Source organism: Acomys russatus, chromosome 18, assembly GCF_903995435.1.
Source record: "Acomys russatus chromosome 18, mAcoRus1.1, whole genome shotgun sequence".
In the NCBI taxonomy this organism is placed as follows: Eukaryota; Metazoa; Chordata; class Mammalia; order Rodentia; family Muridae; genus Acomys; species Acomys russatus.
The window spans coordinates 60,616,848-60,639,118 of NC_067154.1; the positions used below are offsets into that span (position 1 = coordinate 60,616,848).

The 22,271-nt window shown below is 49.6% G+C and overlaps 1 protein-coding gene across 1 annotated transcript in view; it reads left to right on the top strand.

Moving 5' to 3' along the window:
- Ipo5 (importin 5) overlaps positions 1-9,351 on the top strand; it is a 36,492-nt gene extending 27,141 nt beyond the window's left edge. Inside the window, exons 16-25 of the mRNA XM_051160983.1 lie at positions 891-1,023; positions 1,333-1,454; positions 1,987-2,083; positions 3,182-3,354; positions 4,111-4,278; positions 5,060-5,182; positions 6,276-6,495; positions 7,066-7,294; positions 8,643-8,784; positions 9,207-9,351. Of these exons, the coding sequence (XP_051016940.1) occupies positions 891-1,023; positions 1,333-1,454; positions 1,987-2,083; positions 3,182-3,354; positions 4,111-4,278; positions 5,060-5,182; positions 6,276-6,495; positions 7,066-7,294; positions 8,643-8,784; positions 9,207-9,293 (1,494 nt within the window). The 3' untranslated portion in view covers positions 9,294-9,351. The remainder of the gene's footprint in view (positions 1-890; positions 1,024-1,332; positions 1,455-1,986; positions 2,084-3,181; positions 3,355-4,110; positions 4,279-5,059; positions 5,183-6,275; positions 6,496-7,065; positions 7,295-8,642; positions 8,785-9,206) is intronic.
- The last annotated feature ends 12,920 nt before the right edge of the window (positions 9,352-22,271 follow it).

Below are 22,271 nucleotides of genomic sequence, written 5' to 3' on the forward strand. Positions count from 1 at the left end.
CTGCTTTGGCAGATGTTAAATGCTGCAGCCATGTTCTAAAAGTCTGAAGCCAGGCGTGGTGGTGCACGCCTTTAATCCCAGCCCTCAGGGAGGCAGAGGCAGGTGGATCACTGAGTTCAAGGCCAGCCTGCTCTACAAAATGAGTCCACAACAGCCAAGGCTACACAGAGAAACCCTGTCTCAAAAACAAACAAAAAACAAAAAACAAAAAACAAAAAAACCCCTAAAACTACAGTCTATCATGCTCACCCCATGCCAGACAACTTTAATCCCAGCTTTTTGGAAGCAGAGGCCAGGCTAGTTTACATAAAGGGTTGCAAGTCAGCCAAGGCTCCAGAGTGAGAACTGTCTCAAAAATTAAAAAATAAAAACGGTGCTACTGTATTGCTGTACTGTTCATAGGACCCACATCCCACCACAGCTAAGTCCATGTTTATCACACCTCTACTCACAATAGCAAGGAAATAGGATCAGCCCAGCTGTCCATCGACATGCACGTTGGTAGTGAAGGCACGGTACGTGTGCAAAACCAGATTTTACTCAGCTGTGAGAAAATGGAATTTTGCAGGAAAATAGACAGCATGACAAATGGAAATGGTACACTGGTAGTAGATGGTGCAAGCAGCAGGCCTCAAGAAGGGAGGGGCCAGCCAGAAAGAAGCACGGAGAAGCTACATGGAAACACGCTGCCTTGTGTGTCGGTGCTAAGATGGGAGGGAGGGCTCAGTAGTATTTGTGGGTGTTGTGCCAGGTTCCCAGGAGCCTGAGTACTGACTAGGAACACTTGGAGCGTGTGACGTTGGGAAATGCATGACCGTGTCCATGAATCTGTTGGCTCTGTATCTCTTAGTTCCCTGTTGCCTTACAGCTGTTTGGGATCTCTCCCCCAGATTTCTTACATGATTTCCGCGTGGGCCAGAATGTGTAAGATCCTTGGGAAGGAATTCCAGCAGTACCTCCCGGTGGTTATGGGGCCACTGATGAAAACTGCCTCAATTAAGCCTGAAGTAGCCCTGCTAGACAGTAAGTGTCTTCACTGGGACACCGTGGCGGCGGCGGCTCTCAGCTTTGCTTGCTTGCTTTCTTTCTTTTTTTTTTTTTTTTTTTTTGTTTGTTTGTTTGTTTGTTTTGTTTTGTTTTGTTTTGTTTTGTTTCGAGACAAGGTCTCTCTGTGTAGTCTTGGCTGTCCTGGACTCGCTTTGTAGTCCAGGCTGGCCTCGAACTCACAGTGATCCACCTGCCTCTGCCCTCTGAGTGCTGGGATTAAAGGCGTGCGCCACCACACCCGGCAGCTTTGCTTTCTTACACCGTTATCTTCTTTGCTGTGACTAGCCCAGGACATGGAGAACATGAGTGACGATGACGGCTGGGAGTTTGTGAACCTCGGAGATCAGCAGAGCTTTGGTATTAAAACTGCAGGGCTGGAAGAAAAGTCAACCGCCTGCCAGATGTTGGTATGGTGCCGCAATCTCACTGTGCTCTGTATATATCCTCTGTGAGAGTTACTCAATTGTTCATAAGTCTTTTTAATAATCTTATAAAAATTACTCTAGACCTTTTGCACCTGTAGATTTTCTCCTTTGCTTATTATTCTGGTGTGAGAATGCAAGCGCTCACAAGCTCCTGGTGCACAACTGAAGGTCAGAGGACAGCCTTAGAGATGGGCCATCTCCTCCACTGCCATGGTCCGCGCTGGGTCTTGGGTGGTTAGCCTTGCACAGCAAGCGCTTCTTCACCCAGAGCCATCTGTACCAGTCGCTGTTATAGACATTTTATAGAGGGTTTGGAGTATAGGGCTCAAGGGTGAAGGGTTTTTGTGGATTTGTCTATTCCGGGCAAACCTATAGTAGATGGCTAAGATTGTCTTTTGAGAAATGAGCAAAAGTGTGCTGACTGCTCTGATTCAGGGTGTAGAACAGATGTGGTCACAGAGTCACTTAATCTCTCTGAAACCCTGTAACATGGACCTTGGTTTCTCTCTTTCAGGTTTGCTATGCTAAGGAATTAAAGGAAGGTTTTGTGGAATACACTGAGCAGGTTGTCAAACTGATGGTCCCTCTGCTGAAGTTTTATTTCCATGACGATATCCTTCAACAGAACCTGAACTGCATCTCACTGTTGCTGTTCGTTTGCTCTAGGTTGGCTGTGTGCTGGCTGCGTGTGCCTTCATTGCTTTACCTTATACCACAGGCGTAGAAAGGAGACTGATAACCACGCGGTAGTCAGCCTTCTGCCCTCACATGACAGAGGCCCGCAGGGCTTCCTCGTGCCGCTGGCACCTGCCATTCCCTACAGCTCCTAAAGTGGTCACACCTCTGGGGGACACCTCGCTAAATCTCAGTGCACCCTCCATCTTCAAGCCCGATAGGTATGGTCAGTACCTGTGGGTGTTTTACTCTTCACACATTTAGTTTGATAAAGTCGGTTAAAGACCAACCTGAAAGCTCAGTGGTGTTCCCAGAGAGCAGGCAGTTAGTTCTCCAGCAGCGTTTCTTGGGGATGCCAGAGGAGGAGCTAGAATTACCCTCTTATGTGTATGGATGCCTCGCCCAGTTCTGCATCTGTGCAGTACGTGTGTGCATTACCTAGAGGACACCAGAAGGCACACGGTCCCTTGGAGCTGGAGTTACAGGGGGTTGGGCCCCACCATGTGAGTGCTGGAAATCAAACCACTGAGCCAGCCCCCGGAACTCCCTTTTGACTTATTTTTTTATATTTGAAGTTTTACTTTATGCGTATGAATGCTTTGCCTGAGTAAATGCATGTGTACATGTCTGCTGGTGCCATGGAGGTCAGAGGAGACCATCACAGCCCCTGGAACTGGAGTTAAGGGTAAATTACAAACCATGTGGATTTAGGGGAACTGAATCCCGGTCCTCTGCAAAAGCAACAATTATTCTCTTAAAAGGTGAGCCATCTCTCCAGCCCCTAGCTTCTGAAATTACTATTTAGAGGAAGTTACTTTATACGTGATAGTAGACAGGGAAGAGCCAACTGGTCCGCGTTGGAAACCAACAAGTCCCACAGAGTCTGATGCAGTGAGAGGCCCTTCACTTTGTCACCCGACAGGCTGCTGTGACAGGAATCCCTTGCTGGGTTGTGCCCACCTTACATTTAACACAAGCACGCGTCTGCTGGGCTTCACCAGAGCTTCCTGGGTGCATTTCCTTAATGACAAAACGGGTCCGAGTGGCGGCTGCAGAGTCCATGCCTCTTCTGCTGGAGTGTGCGAGAGTCCGGGGCCCCGAGTACCTCACACAGATGTGGCACTTCATGTGTGATGCTCTCATCAAGGCCATTGGCACGGAGCCTGATTCAGACGTCCTCTCGGAGATCATGCACTCCTTTGCAAAGGTGAATGTTTTCTCTGAGGATTTCCCTTCTGCTTTGTAAGACATGTTTGTTTGTTCTCTGCTGGATGAATGAGGGCGCAGAGTGGTGGGGTTTGTTGATGTTGCATAGCATTTCTCACCGAGAATGTTGGAATAATTGCTCTGAACTATCATCTTTGTTGCTTGAGAAGTCAGCTTTTGAGGAATAGATTATACTGGAAGGACTGCTTCATGTGGATGGAGTGGCAGTTACATAGGGTCCTCAGTCTTGGTGGGAAAGCTGGGGCTTCAACTGCATTAGGCAGTTAGTGTGCATTCCTAGGATCACAGAAGAAAGTCTTGTAAGTGCCTTTTGTGGAACTAGTAATCCTTTCTTTGCCCGAGACAGGCTTACCCTAGGTAGTCCTGGCTGTCCTCGAACTCACAGAGACCAGCCTGCCTCTGCCTCCTGAGTGCTGGGATTACAGGTGTGCACCACCACACTTGGCTGGAACTAGTAATCTTAACTGCAGATATTGCACCATTTATGTCCAATCCTCTCCTGTTAATTCCTAAGATCCCCGCTCACAGTTTACACCTCTTATTTGCTCTCAGAAATAGATGGATATGGTAGGGGGGTGAGGTCAGTGGCTGTTCTGGCTTTGAATTCTCAACCTGAGGCATACGTAAAATAAGCCTGAAAGACATCTCCTTGGTGAAATCCCTCAAATGTAAACTAAAAGTGCACACTTGTGAGCTGTGTTCACGTTTCTCAAACTTGGAGCATCTGTTCCCTCAGTGCACTGAGGTGATGGGGGACGGCTGCCTCAACAATGAGCACTTCGAGGAGCTGGGGGGGATCCTGAAAGCCAAGCTGGAGGAGCACTTCAAGAACCAGGAGCTGCGGCAGGTTAAAAGACAGGACGAAGACTATGATGAGCAGGTGGAGGAGTCGCTGCAGGATGAGGTAACTCGCCGCCTTCAGGAGTCGCTTACATGGCGTTTGCATCTGAGGGGCTGGTCAGTGCTTCGGTTCTAGTGCACGCGCCCTGTCAGGACCCAGCCCCTCGTCTTGGAGGAGAACTTGACATCTATAGCATACGTCTTTTGAAATGAGCTGGTCTTTGGGGGTTTTGGTATTACAGGTCACCTGAGAACCTGATGCGCACCGCTCCGTTAGTGCTCAGTGGTGTTTGCCCACATCCAGTGCTTGTTTAGAGTGCCTGTCAACCCTAAGGCCTGGGGCCTCGCAGACAAGCATTCTATCCTGGGGCTTCTGTCCTTGCCCTAATATCTCTAGCCTTCTTTATTTGGAAAGGTTTTTACTTTACAGTGTTTCAGTGTGTTGTCTAGACTGGACTTGAACTTAGGATGCTCTTTACTCTGCCTTCCAAGTGCCTCGGGGCACAGGGTCAAACATTTTGACTACAGGCAGAGCCAGCATCTGTGCACGCCATGTGGCCTCTCTAGTGAGCTATGCTCACAAGTCCGTATGTCTCCTGTGCTTAGGCCTGCATGACCACGCTCTCCATGTCCCCCCACCCCACTCTAGTGTAAAGAAGCATCCTGCTGAAAGTAGTTTCCAGGCAGCTACAGTCACCCGCCCCTCCTCCACGGCCCAGGTCAACTGTCAGACCTCAGGGTTGTTCCAGCCTCCCAGTTCTTAGTAGAGTCTCATACATGTTGCTGCAAATACTCAAGAGGACAGTCTCTAACCCATGTGGGCGTGTGCTGTGCTTCTGTTTCAGGACGACAATGATGTCTATATACTGACTAAAGTCTCAGATATTTTACACTCGATATTCAGTAGCTACAAAGAAAAGGTGTTGCCGTGGTTTGAACAGCTGCTTCCGCTAATTGTCAACCTGATCGTAAGTGTTAGCCACCTACAAGCTGTTCTCATTGCTGCAAATAGTGCCGTACACTTGTGGTCTAAGATGGGCCTCGGTTTTGGAATTTTCACCGAGCGTTTTAAACTATGCAGCTTAGTGCATAACCCTGTATGTTTTCTATGCCCTCAATAAGTAGAGGTTGCTGGGTACAGTCTGCAGTTGTGGTCTTCAGCTAATAAGCCCACCTACTTGGTTTCTAAAGACCTTAAAAACATTATATATGGAACAGTTAGAGGTTAACAGTGTAAACACAAGTAGATTTATCACGTGTGCTCCCACACACGCACAGCGTTTTGTGCATTAACAACTACAGTTGCACAGAATATGGGGCTCTGCGAGTATTAGGCAAGCGCTGCTATGGAGCTGTCACCAGCCCCTCTCTTCTTCCTTTTGCCGCCCACCGCAAACCACACCGCTCTCTTCTTCCTTTTAAGATGCAGTCTTGCTGAGCAGCCCAGGCTGCTGTGGAACTGGAACCATTTTGCCTCACCCTAAGCAGGCCTTACCACCAGGCCCAGCTCGCATCTGAGGGGCTGGTCAGTGCTTCGGTTCTAGTGCACGCGCCCTGTCAGGACCCAGCCCCTCGTCTTGGAGGAGAACTTGACATCTATAGCATACGTCTTTTGAAATGAGCTGGTCTTTGGGGGTTGTGGTATTACAGGTCACCTGAGAACCTGATGCACACCGCTCCGTTTGTGCTCAGTGGTGTTTGCCCACCAGGGCCGGGTGCTGCTAAACTCCTGGACTTAGTGGATCTTGTCTTAACCTGGGTAGCTGGCATCGCAAGCACAGCACTGTGCACACGGCTGCATCCTCTACCCTTTTTTTTCCCCCCTTAGAAAGCAAATGCATGGACATTGCTGCCTTGCCAGCACACTGCATGGGATTCTGTAACAAGTCACACAAGTTCTTTTATTGTGAGGTTACTGAAGTGTGTGTATTCCTTCCAGTGTTGTTGTTACTATGTTTCAGTTTCCTGTGTCAGGTACATTCTACAAGCAGATACTCCATAATGAGTTGTTGACACTTTTTGTACCAGTACTCAATACTTAAAAAGGCTCTATTTTTACAGTGTCCACATAGACCATGGCCAGACAGACAGTGGGGATTGTGTATCTTCGATGATGTCATAGAACACTGTAGTCCAGCGTCATTTAAGTATGCAGAATATTTCTTAAGGCCCATGCTCCAGTATGTGTGTGACAACAGCCCGGAAGTCAGGCAAGCTGCGGCATATGGGCTCGGCGTCATGGCACAGTATGGTGGAGAGAACTACCGCCCTTTCTGTACAGGTACACGTGCTTGCTGTGCTCTGGGCGCCTTCCTCCAGGCACCAGTGCACGTGCTGTTCCCGGTCCTGCTTTATTCTCCACCCACCCGCCCCTTCTTGTTCTGTAATTCCTTCTTAATCTTACTCTCCTTTCCCCATCTATTGCACAAACTGTATTGTGGGAAAGTGGACTGAGGAAAGCCAGGCGTGGTGGCGCTCGCCTTTAATCTCAGCCCTCGGGAAGCAGTTTCAGCCTAGCCTGGTCTACAGAGCAAGTCCAGGACAGCCAGGGCTACACAGAGAAACCCTGTCTCCAAAAACAAATAAACAAGCAAAAACCACGAACAGCTGGGGGGCAATGGGCAGGTGCTAAAGCCTGATGCCCTCAAGTATAGGAGGGGTGCAGGCTGCGGGCATGTGCGTGCTGTGCGCGTGGGGGGCTCTCAGCTGCACCTGATTCCCACAGTGAGGCCGAGGGTGTAGCCCTCTTACACGTCAGCCATCAGTAACGCCACCACCAAAGATGGAAGCCTTGACGTTCGTCTGCATCAGCCTGAAGCTTAGCTGCCCCGTTTGTGCTTGTGTATTTTAGAAGCCCTCCCACTGCTTGTAAGAGTTATTCAGTCTGCAGATTCTAAGACCAAAGAAAATGTCAACGCCACTGAGAACTGCATCTCAGCAGTGGGGAAGATTATGAAGTTCAAGCCCGACTGTGTAAACGTTGAAGAAGTCCTGCCGCACTGGTTGTCCTGGCTGCCGCTCCATGAAGACAAAGAAGAGGCTGTGCAGACCTTCAGCTATCTGTGCGACCTGATTGAAAGGTATGCACACACAGGCAGGCCTCCCCCTCCCCTGTGACGGAAAGCTGTGAGGGTGAACCTCAGCCCTGACCAGTGGGGGGGAGCTGTTCTTTCTGCACTCATGTTAGCAAATACTGTTTGAAGAAAGTCGCCGTCCCCTGCCCTGCTGCCCACTACATTTCCTGTCCGTCAAGTCTGGGGAAGCCATGTATAACCTCAGCACTGGGGAAGGGAGGCCAAGGGCGAAGTCCAAGAACATCCTTGGCAGCATAGCAAGACCCTGTGTGAAGGGAAGAAGGCTAACACCAGCCCGAAGGGTACAGCCACAGCAGTTGGGGTCTGGCCCTGTGCTGTGCTGTCGTCATTCAGTCTTTTGCTGTGGGTATTTGAGCTATAGCAACATGGTAGCTTTAGAAACTTCAGGGTCAAAGCAGTTCCCTGGTGGTTTTCTTACCCAACACACAGCCATTTGGCTATGACGCTGTCTTGGCTCTTCAGCTGTAATTGCTGTGTGTATTTGTTTGTGTCCAGCAGAACTCGTGGGTTTTGTTCTGGTTTTTTGTATTGTGTTGTTTTTTTAGCATATTCCTTTATGCCTGTTTGGTTCTTGTTCATAAGTAATGTGTGTGTTCATGACCCACTGGGCTGTGAGGGATGCGATAGCCACCTCAGACTACACTGTCCTTGCGCACATCTGACACAGACGCCCTCAGGCTACCTGACCTCCCCTTGGAAGTGCCTTCCACTCACCCCTATTATGTTTCTCTTCCCCTTAAGCCTGCCTGAAGTTTATCCCTAGTTTACTCTTGAAACACCCACGCTACCCTTGGAAACTGTTTGCTGTACCAAACATGATTCTTGGTAATGTTGTCGGTTGGTTGTTACGTTGGACTAGTGACCAGATAACAAGTGTCTCAGTATGTTGGGCAAGTCCTGTATGCCTGAACCCCCACTGTTTTTCTTAGAGACAAGGTCTCACTAAGTTGCCCAAGCTGGCCTTAAACTTGGCCCTCCTCGTCCAGCCTCCTGTTTGCTGGGTTTACAGATTTAAGACAACAAGACTCTCTTGGGGCTTGTTTTGTTGGTTGGTTTTGATAAGATGTAGATTGTTTGATACAAAGCATTTACTTCTCTTGTTTAGTCCTAAAAAAAATTGTGAGCACCGAGCCAAGTGTGTTTTTCCTGAGTTACACAGGAAGAAGCTGCAGACCTACTGAGCAAAACCAGCCGGCTTTCTTCTTACTGAGCCAAAAGGACATTTGGTCTTTAAGAGCACGTGATTGCCTTGTACAACACCAGGAAGTGTGGCCGTGAGGGATTCCTCTCAGATTTCACTTACAAAGGTGGTTTCTTGTTTTCCTTTTTTCAGTAATCATCCAATTGTTCTTGGCCCAAACAATACCAATCTACCCAAAATATTCATTATAATTGCGGAAGGAGAGATGCACGAGGCCATCAAACATGAAGATCCCTGTGCCAAGCGCCTGGCCAACGTGGTTCGCCAAGTACAGGTAAGCTGGTCTGGCTGAGCTAGAAAAGCAAAGGTGAATTTTCCAGATGTTTGGTGGTAGGCCTCTCATATCCCTAGTCTATGTTAGCAAGTTTCAAATGGGTCATTAATATAATCTTCCCGCTGAGCATGTTAAGTCCTCCTGTTGGTACTCGGCATATATGTGGTGATTATTTTCCAAATAGATAAACGAGAAAGATGCAGCTTAATGATTGGTTGTCAGAACAGAACAGAACCGAAACACTGCAACATCTTAGTGGACTTCTGGTAGTTGTCTGTGAATGAAATACCTTTGAAAGAAATGCACTAACGATTCTCATTAAGCCTTGGAGTTTCTGTGTGCCTTGTGCCCGTCTGTTAATGTGTGTGCTGCTTACCAAATGCGTGAAGCCATCACTGAGTCTACATGTGTCCATTCCACAGACTTCTGGAGGATTGTGGGCTGAGTGCATAGCACAGCTCAGTCCGGAGCAGCAGACGGCCATACAGGAGCTCCTGAACTCAGCCTGAAGCCTTAGCACCGCCTGCCAGAAAACTAACTCCAAATAAACGTTTACCCTTTTGTTTAGGTTTCTTTGTTTTGTTTTTGAGCAAGAGAGAGCTGTAGTGTTGTGTGTAGGCCCATTCTCCTGGAGCTGTGTGGAGAGTGGACTGCGTGGATCTCGTCACACCTGCGAGGAGGTCCCGTAAGCCCCATGGTGGCGCTGCAGAGTGTTTTTCTATTGCTGTGCCACCCACGTGAAGGGAAAGGAGGAACAAGCTCCTCAGTCGCCCTCCAGAAACACAGCAGAGCGGCTTCCAGATGAGTTCATCCGCGTAGGTGTGTGCTAAGCAGACTGGGAGACTGCCTGTTGTTCCTTCTGTAAATGGGAGTGAGAGTCTGTGGGGTAGAAAGACGCCTTTACCCAGCCAACCAGCTGCGAACAACTTATGACAAACAAGAAACACGAGGCTGTCACTTGATGTCACTTTGGTTCTTTCCCCGTAAGGCATATGCAGTGGCTCCGTGTGGCGGCCCTTCCTCTTCCGGCCCTTGAATGTGAACTGTCGTTGGCATGTCTGGCAGTGGTCTCAGTCGCTCCTCAATAAACAGCATTGGAAACAAGGAGGCTGTGTAAGGCTTCAGTGCTGTCTGTCTGGTTCCTTCCTGCTTCAGAGTGAGAGTGAGCTGGTGTTTCTAAGGTGATAGTTCTGGCTCGGAATGTTTTCTTCTGCAGTGCAGCCGTGGAAGTGTGTACTTGCCACCTTGGAGTTAATTTAAGCTCAACTATGACACAACTATTCTGTTCACAACTGGCATTCTTAAGGTTTGCAAATTCAACCAGCTTTTGAAAAATCAAATTGTTCTGGTTAGTTTTTTTTTTTTTTTTTTTTTTTTAGTTCATTACACATTGTAATCACATTTAGAGCCACACACATCGTTTGATTTTTTTTTTTTTTTTAATTTTAGAAGTATTATGGCTAAAATTAATTACTGAAAATTTCAGTAAAATATGTGCATTTTTCCCCTCTGTGTATTAACCCCAGAGCAGTAACTGACTAGCTGTTGTTTCCCTAAGTAATTTTCTATGAGATCTTAATGGATTTTTGTTGGAACTTCAGTGTTAACGTTTTCATAGTTTGTACTAAATTTAACTGTGATACAAAAATGAGTTTTATGCATAAATCAGAATTTAAAATTAAACATTTCTTTCTTTAAATGATTTGTATTACTTCATTAAATAAAATTGGAGTAAGCTAGAGGTTAAAAGGATTCTATGTAGATGCTCACTGGTTAGCACATGTCCTTGGATATGCGGTCAGCCTCTAGCCACCACATGCTTAGTCTGGATGCTTAGTGACTAGAGCAGTGGTCAGTGCTTTGAGCAGGTGCCTTGGGCCTCCTGGAAAAGGGGTGTACTGATGTTTGGACGAGCTTAGCAGTCTGTTCCTGGAGAGGAAGAGCCGGCACCAGTGACCCTCTGCTCCAGGCTGAGCAGGTCATGGCTGCTGCTCAGTTCATGGAACGACAGGCGGAAAAGAAGCGTGACAAATGTGGCCATGCCAAGCTGAAGTGCCATGTGGCTAGATGCTGGGATTTGTGACGAACTGCATGCTCTGTGCTGAGGACAAGGGCCTCCCGTGGGTCCCTAGTGGGATCTGGAGCAGTGTACTGGTGAGCAGAGGGATTGGCGTTGAATTGGTGGGGAGAGGCGGGTGCTGCCAGAGGCCACTCTGTCTGCTCACAGCCTGAGACACAGCCAACTAAAGGTGCGCAGGAGACTCTTGGAACGCCTCATTCTGTCTGTGCAAGATGAAAATGAGCACTTTTCCCTTTTGTGCCACAGTGAGGGGCATACTTTATGAATTTGAAGTTTCTGGAGAAAGAAAACTATGGCTCCATCTTTCCTGGTATTTTTATAATAGTTCACACTGCATAACTCAATTCTGAGGTGGTTTTTGGTTTGGTTTTTTTTGTTTTCTTGTTTAATTTTTTTTTCCCCTGAGTATTTTTTAACACTACCCATAAGTAAATAAATACTCATGATGCAACTGGATTCCCAGCTCTAAGCATTTTGTCATTATTTCCTTGTCTTCAAAGGTTTCCTGTTTAAAAGTACAAATAGGCAATTCAAAAGGGTAAGTAGCCAACTAACTGTGGCTACTCAATTAGGGCCCTCAATTAGCCCTTCCCCATCTGCCTAGATTATTGCTGTATCAATTTCATCTTCAGGTGATTTGTTTGCTTTGTTGTGGACATGACTGTTAGCCTCTGTGTATGTCTGGGTGCCACCTGTGCACTGCCTGAGGTGGCCAGAAGAGGGCATCAGAGCTCCCAGACCTGCAGTTGTGGATGTTCCTGAGCTACCCTGTGGGTGCTTGGAACTGAACTCCAGTGCATGCTGTTAACCACTGAGCTGTCCCTTGAGCCACTACTAGAAGTTGTTTTGTTTTTTAGTTATTACTTTAGTACATTATTAGTGTGCACGCTTTGTAGTGCTGTTTTGAGGTCAGAGGACAATTTGATGGAGTTGTTCTCTCCTTCCGTTGTTAGTCCCAGGCGGGAGTCAAGCTCAAGCTGTCAGACTTGGTAGCAAGCGCCTTTACCCACTGAGCCATCTTGCCAGCCCCTAAAACTACAGCAAGAGCAGTGGCTCAGCTGGTTCAGTGCTTGTCTGGCATGCTGCAGTCCCCAGGCTATGAGAGATCCTCTCAGAAAAGATGAAAGACTAGCTGTGTGCGGTGGCACACGTCTTTAGTCCTGGCACTCAGGAGGCAGAGGCAAGCTGATCTCTGTGAGTTCGAGGCCAGCCAGGGCTCCATAGAGAAACCCTGTCTCAGGAAGAAGAAAAGAGTGATGCTACAGTCATCTAGCAAGTGTGAGGCGCCAAGTCCAGTCTTCAGTGAAGGGAAGAAGGCAGTTTCCAAGCAGCACATGGCACAAGTGAAAGTTTCAGTTGTGACTCCTGCTACCCAGCTCAGTGTAAGGTGCCTGTCTGGCAAGCACACACGTGTGTAGGCACACTTTAATATTCTGCTTCCTTATGCCCCTGCCTCCCTGGCAACCCTTACCGATCCCAATACCTTCCAGCCCCCAACACTGGGGAGGAGAAAGAAGGTACCAGTTAGGCTCGCTGGGTTACTTGGGGCAAGTCCAATCTGTTTCAGGTTATCTCCTGGGTTGTGTTTTTGTTTTGTTTTTTGTTTGTTTTGGTTTTTTGGGGAGGGTGTCTTTTTGTTGTTGCTGTTTTTATGAGATGAGTGCTCTATCTGCATGTTCACCTGCAGGCCAGAAGAGGGCATCAGATCATATTATAGATGGTTGTGAGCCACCGTGTGGTTGCTGGGAACTGACCTGGAAGAGCAACCAGTGCTCTTAACTGCTGGGCCATCTCTCTCTCTCTCCAGCTCCCTATCTCCAGCTTAAACTGCATCAGCAGCAACCAGGAGCAGCAGCCTCCTTTCTCAGAGTCCCACCCCCAGCTCTAGGATTTATACTCTCTCAAGAGTCCTCGGAATTATTAAACTGTGCAGCTGCCCAATATCACACTCCTGCCAGAGCATGCGACAGTCATAGTTAATACATGTGGACAGACTAAAGCAGCCCCATATACCTGGGACTAAAATAAAAGCCTGTTTAAACTTGCACTACACATGAGGCCCTGTGTTCGTTGGAGGGAAAGGGTTCTATCTTTAAAAATACAGGCCATCAGCATAGCGTCCATGCACCGTTTCTCATAGGAAAAGACTGCAAAAGCCAGGAGCCTGCATTGCTGTGGATGTTTGAAGAAGTCAGTGAAGATGAACTAGCCAGAAAGTGGGGAGCACCAAGGGGAGGTGCTCTGTAGGGAGCAGTGTCTCGCCTGGACCACAGTAGTAGGGGACCCTGGACATGTATGGCAGACAGGAGGTATCTGCTCCCTGCCTTCTGCATCACGGGGGACATAGACTCCAGAAGTCCAGGAGACAACGTGTCCATCCAGTCCATGGGAAGCTGGGTACAGTGCCCAGCTGTCTTTGCACAGAAGTCCCTGCTGAAGGAAATACAAAGCAAGAGGTGCAGATGGGGTCCTGGCTGTCTCAACCAAAGTCCCCATACCTCAGACTGAGATGGAGGAACTCCACACCCGGGGTGCTCTGCTCTCCCCAAGACTGCCTGGACCTGTTTGCTTTAGCAGCACACACCGCAGCCATACTGCCTTCTGTGGGGCTGGAACGATGGCAGTGCATAGTTGCCTCCCACTATGGCCTCCAAGTTTTCTGACGTGTGTGGCAGAGTGTTGGTGATAATTGGATTATCCAGCCTGTGTGCCTATGTTGGGGCAGATAACACCTATGTCCTAGGGGGCAGCTCCCCATGAATCATCTCCAGATGCCATCCACAGCCTGAGCTACACAATGGACTAGGATATAGCACAGTGGGAGGCCGTGTGTTCCATCTACAGTGGAGAATTGGTGGACATGGACTGAAAAGTTCACTCATTTCCAGCTTATTTCCTCAGATTATGTTTCTGAAAAACCATTCAGACTTGATCCAAACAGACACATTTGCAATTCCCTGGAATGAAATTGGCTTTCTTGATAGGTATCCATGCCTTCCAGATATTGAGGACTCAGTCAGGGAACCGCTGTGAGCTGCAGGCACCCCTGTACTTGACCCAGCCTGGATTGGTCTTTTGTGGGCCTCTGAGGTGTCCTTCCAGGAAGCTTGTAATAGTCCAACATACCTGTCTTGGCAGACGTCACCATAAGGAAGAGTGTGTGGGCTCTGGGCTGAGCCCACATATCAGCTCACCCATTTTCTATTACATGTATTGTGTATGCTCAAATCTGTGAGCACATGCGCAGTGGTGTAGCTGTAGAGGTCAGAGGACAACTTGTGGGGCCCCCCACCCACTGGGAGCACGGAAGCAAACCCAGGTTGTCAGGCTTGACAGCAAACACCACGGGCCTCTATCTTAATAAAGTTTTATTGCCATGAAGAGAGACATGAGCAAGGCGGCCCTTAGAAAGGGAAACCTTTGACTTTGAGGGTTTACAGCTTCAGAGGCCTTTGCCGTTGTTATCCTGGCGGGGAGCAGCGTGAAACATGGAGCCAGGCAGGCATGGTGCTGGGGCCGCAGCTGAGAGCTTCACGCCCTGATTCTCAGACACTGGTGTGTGCTTCTGAAACCTCACCGGAGCCCACCTTCGACAGGGCCACGCCTCCTAATGGTTTAATTCTCATCAGCTCTGCCCCTGGTGACTAAGCCTCATTCAAACCACCACAGCCCCCTTCCACAGTAACAGTAATACAAAGCATGCAAGGCATGATGGAAAACCAGCCGCCCAGATTAGGTCACCACAGTGTGTACCTGTATCAGCACCGCACTGCTCCAGAAAGGATTGCAGTTACACGGTAGCTTAAACATAAAAACGATAAAAGTTAATACCTGGGTTGACTTTTTAAAACATTTACAGTTCTAGGGGTAAAACAAGCTAACAAACTGCCAGCACGGCTAGTGGGGAGGTAGAGGGTCAGAGAAGAAAGAAGGGTCTAGGGTGTTCCCTTCCTCAGCACACAGGGACCCTGAATTTAGTCCCCCAGAACCATAGCATCAGGGAGCTCAGGGCAGCCTCATCCCCCAGGCTGCCATCACTGTAGCCTAGGCTGGCCCTCGCTCATCCCCCAGGCTGCCTTTTTATACCTGGATCATTTGCTCAAGGCTTGAAACAGTATCATGTAGCCGAGGCTGGCATCAAAGTCACTATGTAGCCGAGGCTGGCCTTAAACTCCTGGCCCTGCTGCCTCAAGTCCCCAGTGCTGGGATGACAGGCGTGGCTGGTTCCCTGGCATTCCACACTCGTCACCTCACTTGAGTTCTCACAGCAACCTTGCAGGCAAAATGTTTCACCCCTTTTCCAGGGAGCAAACAGGAAGGAGTCTTTGTCTGAAAAATATACAGTATCTAGTCAGTTTTATCCCAACAGATTTAGTAGAGAGATTGGTGGTAAATACACTAAGATAATCATAGAATGATTACTAGCATTTAATATTGATTTATATTTTTAGTAAAGCGGCTGGTTACTCCCTAACCAGCTATTTGCCCAAATAAGCACACAGAGAGACTGGGATCTATTAGCCTAGAGCACAGTGCTGGGCAATAATGACTCCATCCTAAGCCTCCAAGCCAGTATAGCCCCCTCCCATGCAGATTTCCCACATTACACTTTGTTTTTACTCATGTCCTAGGTCTGGTTCATTTCTCCTGGTGTTTCCCGGTGTCCTTGTGGCTCCATCTTCTGCTTCCTCTCTTTGTCCTCCCCTCGCTGGACCAGGATGTCCCATGCTCAGCACTGGCTAGTTGGCTTTTATTGGCAACAGAGAACACTTGGTGGAATGTGTATACAGACTTGAGACAGGAGATACTTAGGATAAACATGATCCTGCAATGTCCGGATTGAAACCAGATAGTGGGGTAGAAAAATCAGCATTTGAATGAGCAAGGGTAAACTGTACAGTCCACAAGAGCAGATAATGGGACTTTTCATTTATATTGTTACTTTTTTTTCTTTTTGGTTTTTTGAGGCACGGTTTCTCTGTGCTGTCCTGGACTCACTTTGCAAACCAGGCTGGCCTCGAACTCACAGCAATCCACCTGCCTCTGCTTCCCGAGTGCTGGGATTACAGGCGTGCGCCACCACTGCCTGGCATGCTCTTTTTTTTTTTTTTTTTTTTTTTTTTTTTTTTTTTTTTTTTTTTTTTTTCTTTTCTTGATTGTATATTTTTCTTTTTTAATTATGTGTATGGATGGGCCAGGGTGTATGCGTGTGTATGCGAATTCAAGACCCACAGAGGCCATCAGAGCCCCTGGAGCTGGAGGCCACTGTGAACTGCCCAGTGTGAGTACCGAGGATGAATCCAGGTCCTTTGCAAGAGTAGTGACGTTCCTAATGTATAGTTTATCTTTCTGAAGTACTTTAGAGTCGAAGCTGATACATGACCAGCCACATCCAACAGAAGACTTTTACATTCACATATGAGGAGCTAGAGAGATAGCTCAGAGATTAAGAGCACTGACTGCTCTTCCAGAGGTCCTGAGTTCAATTCCCAGCAACCACATGGTGGCTCACAACCACCTATAATGAGACCTGCAGGCACACATGCAGGCACCACATCGTATACATAATAAATATTTTTTTAACTTGCCAATATAAACTGGGCATGGTGGTGCATACCCAATCCCAGCACTTAGGAAGCAGAGACAGGTAGATCTCTGTAAGTCTGAGGCCAGCCTGGTCTACAAAGTAAGTCCAGGACAGCCAGGGCCACACAGAGAAACCCTGTCTCAAAAAACAAAAATAAATAAATGAGAAAACCACTAACATTGCAGAGGGTTTTGTTTATAAAATGTAAAAAAATAGATTATTTTTCCTAAAAATTATAGTACAAGCTCACTGAATATTCTATCTCATTGTTGGAAAACCTTACAGGTACACAATTTGTAAAATAAATGCCTTAAAAAACACCAAACAGGGGTTTGCACGTTGTTCTCACACAGGGCCATGGGCTCTCTTGGTCCACGTTTGTGTCTGTGCTGCTGAGATCAGCAATGCAAGGAATTAAGAGAATTATGCCTAAGGAATTAAGAGAATTATGCCTAAGGAAAGATTTTTGTTCTTTTCCACAAAATGTATGCAAAGTGTTTTTAAACTAAGGATTCAAAAGTCCTCTGTTTGTTTGTTTGGGTTGTTTTTTTTCCCCCCAGTTATGTATAGGGGTTTATGCATGTGAGTGTAGTGCTTACAGAGGCCAGAAGAGGGCGTCAGGTGTGGAGCTGCCTTGCCTGGAAATGTGGATGCTGGGAACTCAGGTTCTCTGAGAAACAGCAAGCACTCTTAACCGCAGAGCCATCTCTCCAGCCCCACTCCCAGTGGTCTTCTGTGATGGAAGCAGCCACCCGTACAGCAAGCACGCAGAAGGTAATGTTGCTGAAGTTTAAAACAATTGCCTACACTATGAGCAGCCTAGGCGTGTTTTTAAGGTGCTGTTTGAGTTTTTTTCTTTTGGGGGGGGGGGCGCAAGTTTTGGTTTTTTGTTTTTGTTTGTTTTTCAAGACAGGGTTTCTCTGTGTAGCCTTGGCTGTCCTGGGCTCACTTTGTAGGCCGGACTGGCCTTGAACTCACAGCGATCTGCTTGCCTCTGCCTCCCAAGTGCTGGGATTAAAGGTGTGTGCCACCACCGCCCGGCTGGTTTTTTCAATTTTTGTTGGTGGAGAAGAGCATTGAAAACCCTGAGAGGGCAGTAGTGGAGCATCGTTGCTTTAACTGGTTCGGGAACAAACAGGCCCACAGGAAGGGCTGCAGGTGTGGCTCCGCAGTTAGGAGCTCACGTTGCACTCAGTTCAGTTCCCAGCACCTGTGTCAGGTAGCTCGCGGCTGCCTGTAACTCCAGCTCCAGGAGATCTGCTATCTTCTGCCTTTTTTTTTTCATTTTCGAGACGGGGTTTCTCTGCATAGTCTTGCCTGTCCTGGACTTGCTTTGTAGACCAGGCTGGTATCAAACTCACAGGGGTCTGCCTGCCTCTGCCTCCTGAGTGCTCGGATTACAGGTGTGTGACACCCAGCCTGGCTCATCTTCTGGCTTCTAAGGGTACCTGCCCTCATGTGTACACACACACACACACACACACACACACACACACACACACACACACACCATTAAAAATAACATCTTTTTAAAATTTCAAAGCGATATGGAAAATGTGGGGTGTCTTTGAGAACACAGAGCCTTGATCAGTTTGGTGAGCCTAGCTCCTAGCCTGGGCTAAGACTGTGGGAAACTCCGCAGTAGCCCAAGCTCCCTGAGTTAGTCTCACATTCAAAGACTACAGGGGGTGGGTGTTAGGGAGGAGTTTGTTATGGGTGGCGTAGGTGGGAGCTAGAGAGGCAGAGCTCCCGTATGGCAGGAGTGGGCCTGAGAAGCAGGGCGCCCTGAACTGTTCATCCAGGGTTTGAACTGGTTTGCCAGGTTGGCCTAAGCACAAGGTGTCCAGCTGCCTCCTCTCTGTTTCCATCACATCCTCCCTTACAGCTCCCAACAAGGGGGAGAGATAACAAGGGACCAGAAGTCTCTCTGGCATCCCTGGCATCCTTGGCTTCCAGCAAGGGGTGTTCTCAGAACTGCTGCTTTGGGCTTCCTGCCATGGCTAACAAGTTTCTATCTCCTCTTCTTACCAAAAGAACAGAGAAACGAGAAATTATGCTAGCACTGGGGGCTGCTGAGGCAGCCTGGCCACGGAGCAAGATGGGGTTACCATGAGTAACTGGAACCCCAGAGGCCAAGCGGACAGTTGAGGTTGTTAGCTGGGGCTTTCCTGGGTTGCTCAGTGTGGAGATGTGCTCAGGCTGCGCCTTGCCTGCAGGGACCCTATTTCACAAGCAGCATTTGACTCCATTCTGAGTGCAGATGCAGTGGCAGGGTGACAGCCGCGTCACCATGGAGCAAGTAGATGATGTCTGCCGAAGAGTAAAAAGGTGCCACCTGCCCTAGGTCTAGGGGAGGGGACAGGGTGAAAGTGGGAGGGAGGGAGGAATGGGAGGATATAAATGATGGGATAACAACTGAGTTGTAATCTGAATAAATTAATAAAATAAATTAATTAATTAAAAAGGTGCTGCCTGCATCTACATCGGGACCATGTTGCTGGACATCGTACAACAAAAGACACCTAACACTGCAGCACGTCCCTAGTTGCTGGCACTGCTTGGGGAGCTTCAGCAAGTACAGCCTTGCTAAGGGACCCTGTTGCTGGAGGTGCGTTTGGGGACTTTAGTGACTTGTGCCACCTTCAGATGTGGCCATGCCTTCAGCTTGTTGCCATGCCTGTCTGCCACAGCAGGCTTATCCCTGTGCAACAGTGAGCCCAACCAAATCTTCAATAAGACGCCTTGGTCATGCTGTGTTGCCGGGCGTGGTGGCGCACACCTTTAATCCCAGCACTCGGGAGGCAGAGGCAGGCAGATTGCTGTGAGTTGAAGGCCAGCCTGGTCAACACAGAGATTCTGTCTCAAAAAAACAAAAAGCAAAACAAAACAAAAAAGAAAGAAAGGAAGGAAGGAAGGAAGAAAATTATTAGAGGGAAAGTGCAAGACAGAACATCCCTCTGAAATATAAGTTAAGCTTTGAGATAGGGTCTCATTCTAGCCAAGGCTAGCCTCCTACCACAGCCAACCCCCTTCACAGGTGTGAGCCAGCACACCCAACTCAGAACACATTTCTGAAAAGGGATGGTGTACCATCTGGTGAGAGATTTTTACATTGTTAGAAATCTAACATACGCCTGTTTTAAAAAAATCATAACCTTTATGATAAAAATATGTGGTTTTGACATAATTCTGGACTTTAGTTAGAGTCTGTCATGTCATGTGTACAGTTTGAATGCGTTTTCTTCTCCTACACAGAGCACATAATAAGAACACTCAACTTTAACCACCTGCTTCCTAGGAGTCAAACTGTGAGTGTGCTAAAATATGTGATGATTTTCTTCATGGCCCAACAGACAATCCCATGAGTGAACATGGAAAATTTCTTCCCACTACATGGGCGTTACTGTTCTCACTAGGAAAGATTAGGGATGGGGGCTGTACACGCAGGTCTGTGATAGGAGGTGGGGGCTGTACACGCAGGTCTGTGGTGGGAGGTGAGGGCTGTACACGCAGGTCTGTGGTGGGAGGTGAGGGCTGTACACGCAGGTCTGTGGTGGGAGGTGAGGGCTGTACACGCAGGTCTGTGGTGGGAGGTGGGGGCTGTACACGCAGGTCTGTGGTGGGAGGGGGGCTGTACACGCAGGTCTGTGGTGGGAGGTGAGGGCTGTACACGCAGGTCTGTGGTGGGAGGTGGGGGCTGTACACGCAGGTCTGTGGTGGGAGGGGGGGGCTGTACACGCAGGTCTGTGGTGGGAGGTGGGGGCTGTACACGCAGGTCTGTGATGGGAGGTGGGGGCTGTACACGCAGGTCTGTGATGGGAGGTGAGGGCTGTACACGCAGGTCTGTGATGGGAGGTGGGGGCTGTACACGCAGGTCTGTGATAGGAGGTGAGGGCTGTACACGCAGGTCTGTGATGGGAGGTGGGGGCTGTACACGCAGGTCTGTGGTGGGAGGTGGGGGCTGTACACGCAGGTCTGTGATGGGAGGTGAGGGCTGTACACGCAGGTCTGTGGTGGAGGTGGGGGCTGTACACGCAGGTCTGTGATGGGAGGTGAGGGCTGTACACGCAGGTCTGTGGTGGGAGGTGAGGGCTGTACACGCAGGTCTGTGATGGGAGGTGAGGGCTGTACACGCAGGTCTGTGGTGGGAGGTGAGGGCTGTACACGCAGGTCTGTGATGGGAGGTGAGGGCTGTACACGCAGGTCTGTGGTGGGAGGTGGGGGCTGTACACGCAGGTCTGTGGTGGGAGGTGAGGGCTGTACACGCAGGTCTGTGGTGGGAGGTGGGGGCTGTACACGCAGGTCTGTGGTGGGAGGTGAGGGCTGTACACGCAGGTCTGTGGTGGGAGGTGAGGGCTGTACACGCAGGTCTGTGGTGGGAGGTGAGGGCTGTACACGCAGGTCTGTGGTGGGAGGTGGGGGCTGTACACGCAGGTCTGTGGTGGGAGGTGGGGGCTGTACACGCAGGTCTGTGGTGGGAGGTGAGGGCTGTACACGCAGGTCTGTGGTGGGAGGTGAGGGCTGTACACGCAGGTCTGTGGTGGGAGGTGAGGGCTGTACACGCAGGTCTGTGGTGGGAGGTGAGGGCTGTACACGCAGGTCTGTGGTGGGAGGTGAGGGCTGTACACGCAGGTCTGTGGTGGGAGGTGGGGGCTGTACACGCAGGTCTGTGGTGGGAGGTGGGGGCTGTACACACAGGTCTGTGGTGGGAGGTGGGGGCTGTACACGCAGGTCTGTGATGGGAGGTGAGGGCTGTACACGCAGGTCTGTGATGGGAGGTGAGGGCTGTACACGCAGGTCTGTGATAGGAGGTGAGGGCTGTACACGCAGGTCTGTGGTGGGAGGGGGGGCTGTACACGCAGGTCTGTGATGGGAGGTGGGGGCTGTACACGCAGGTCTGTGGTGGGAGGTGAGGGCTGTACACGCAGGTCTGTGATGGGAGGTGAGGGCTGTACACGCAGGTCTGTGGTGGGAGGTGGGGGCTGTACACGCAGGTCTGTGGTGGGAGGTGGGGGCTGTACACGCAGGTCTGTGATGGGAGGTGAGGGCTGTACACGCAGGTCTGTGGTGGGGGGGGCTGTACACGCAGGTCTGTGGTGGGAGGTGAGGGCTGTACACGCAGGTCTGTGATGGGAGGTGGGGGCTGTACACGCAGGTCTGTGGTGGGAGGTGGGGGCTGTACACGCAGGTCTGTGATGGGAGGTGAGGGCTGTACACGCAGGTCTGTGGTGGGAGGTGAGGGCTGTACACGCAGGTCTGTGATAGGAGGTGGGGGCTGTACATGCAGGTCTGTGGTGGGAGGTGAGGGCTGTACACGCAGGTCTGTGGTGGGAGGTGAGGGCTGTACACGCAGGTCTGTGGTGGGAGGTGAGGGCTGTACACGCAGGTCTGTGGTGGGAGGTGAGGGCTGTACACGCAGGTCTGTGGTGGGAGGTGAGGGCTGTACACGCAGGTCTGTGGTGGGAGGTGAGGGCTGTACACGCAGGTCTGTGGTGGGAGGTGAGGGCTGTACACGCAGGTCTGTGGTGGGAGGTGGGGGCTGTACACACAGGTCTGTGATGGGAGGTGAGGGCTGTACACACAGGTCTGTGGTGGGAGGTGGGGGCTGTACACGCAGGTCTGTGATGGGAGGTGGGGGCTGTACACGCAGGTCTGTGGTGGGAGGTGGGGGCTGTACACGCAGGTCTGTGATGGGAGGTGGGGGCTGTACACGCAGGTCTGTGGTGGGAGGTGGGGGCTGTACACGCAGGTCTGTGGTGGGAGGTGAGGGCTGTACACGCAGGTCTGTGGTGGGAGGTGGGGGCTGTACACGCAGGTCTG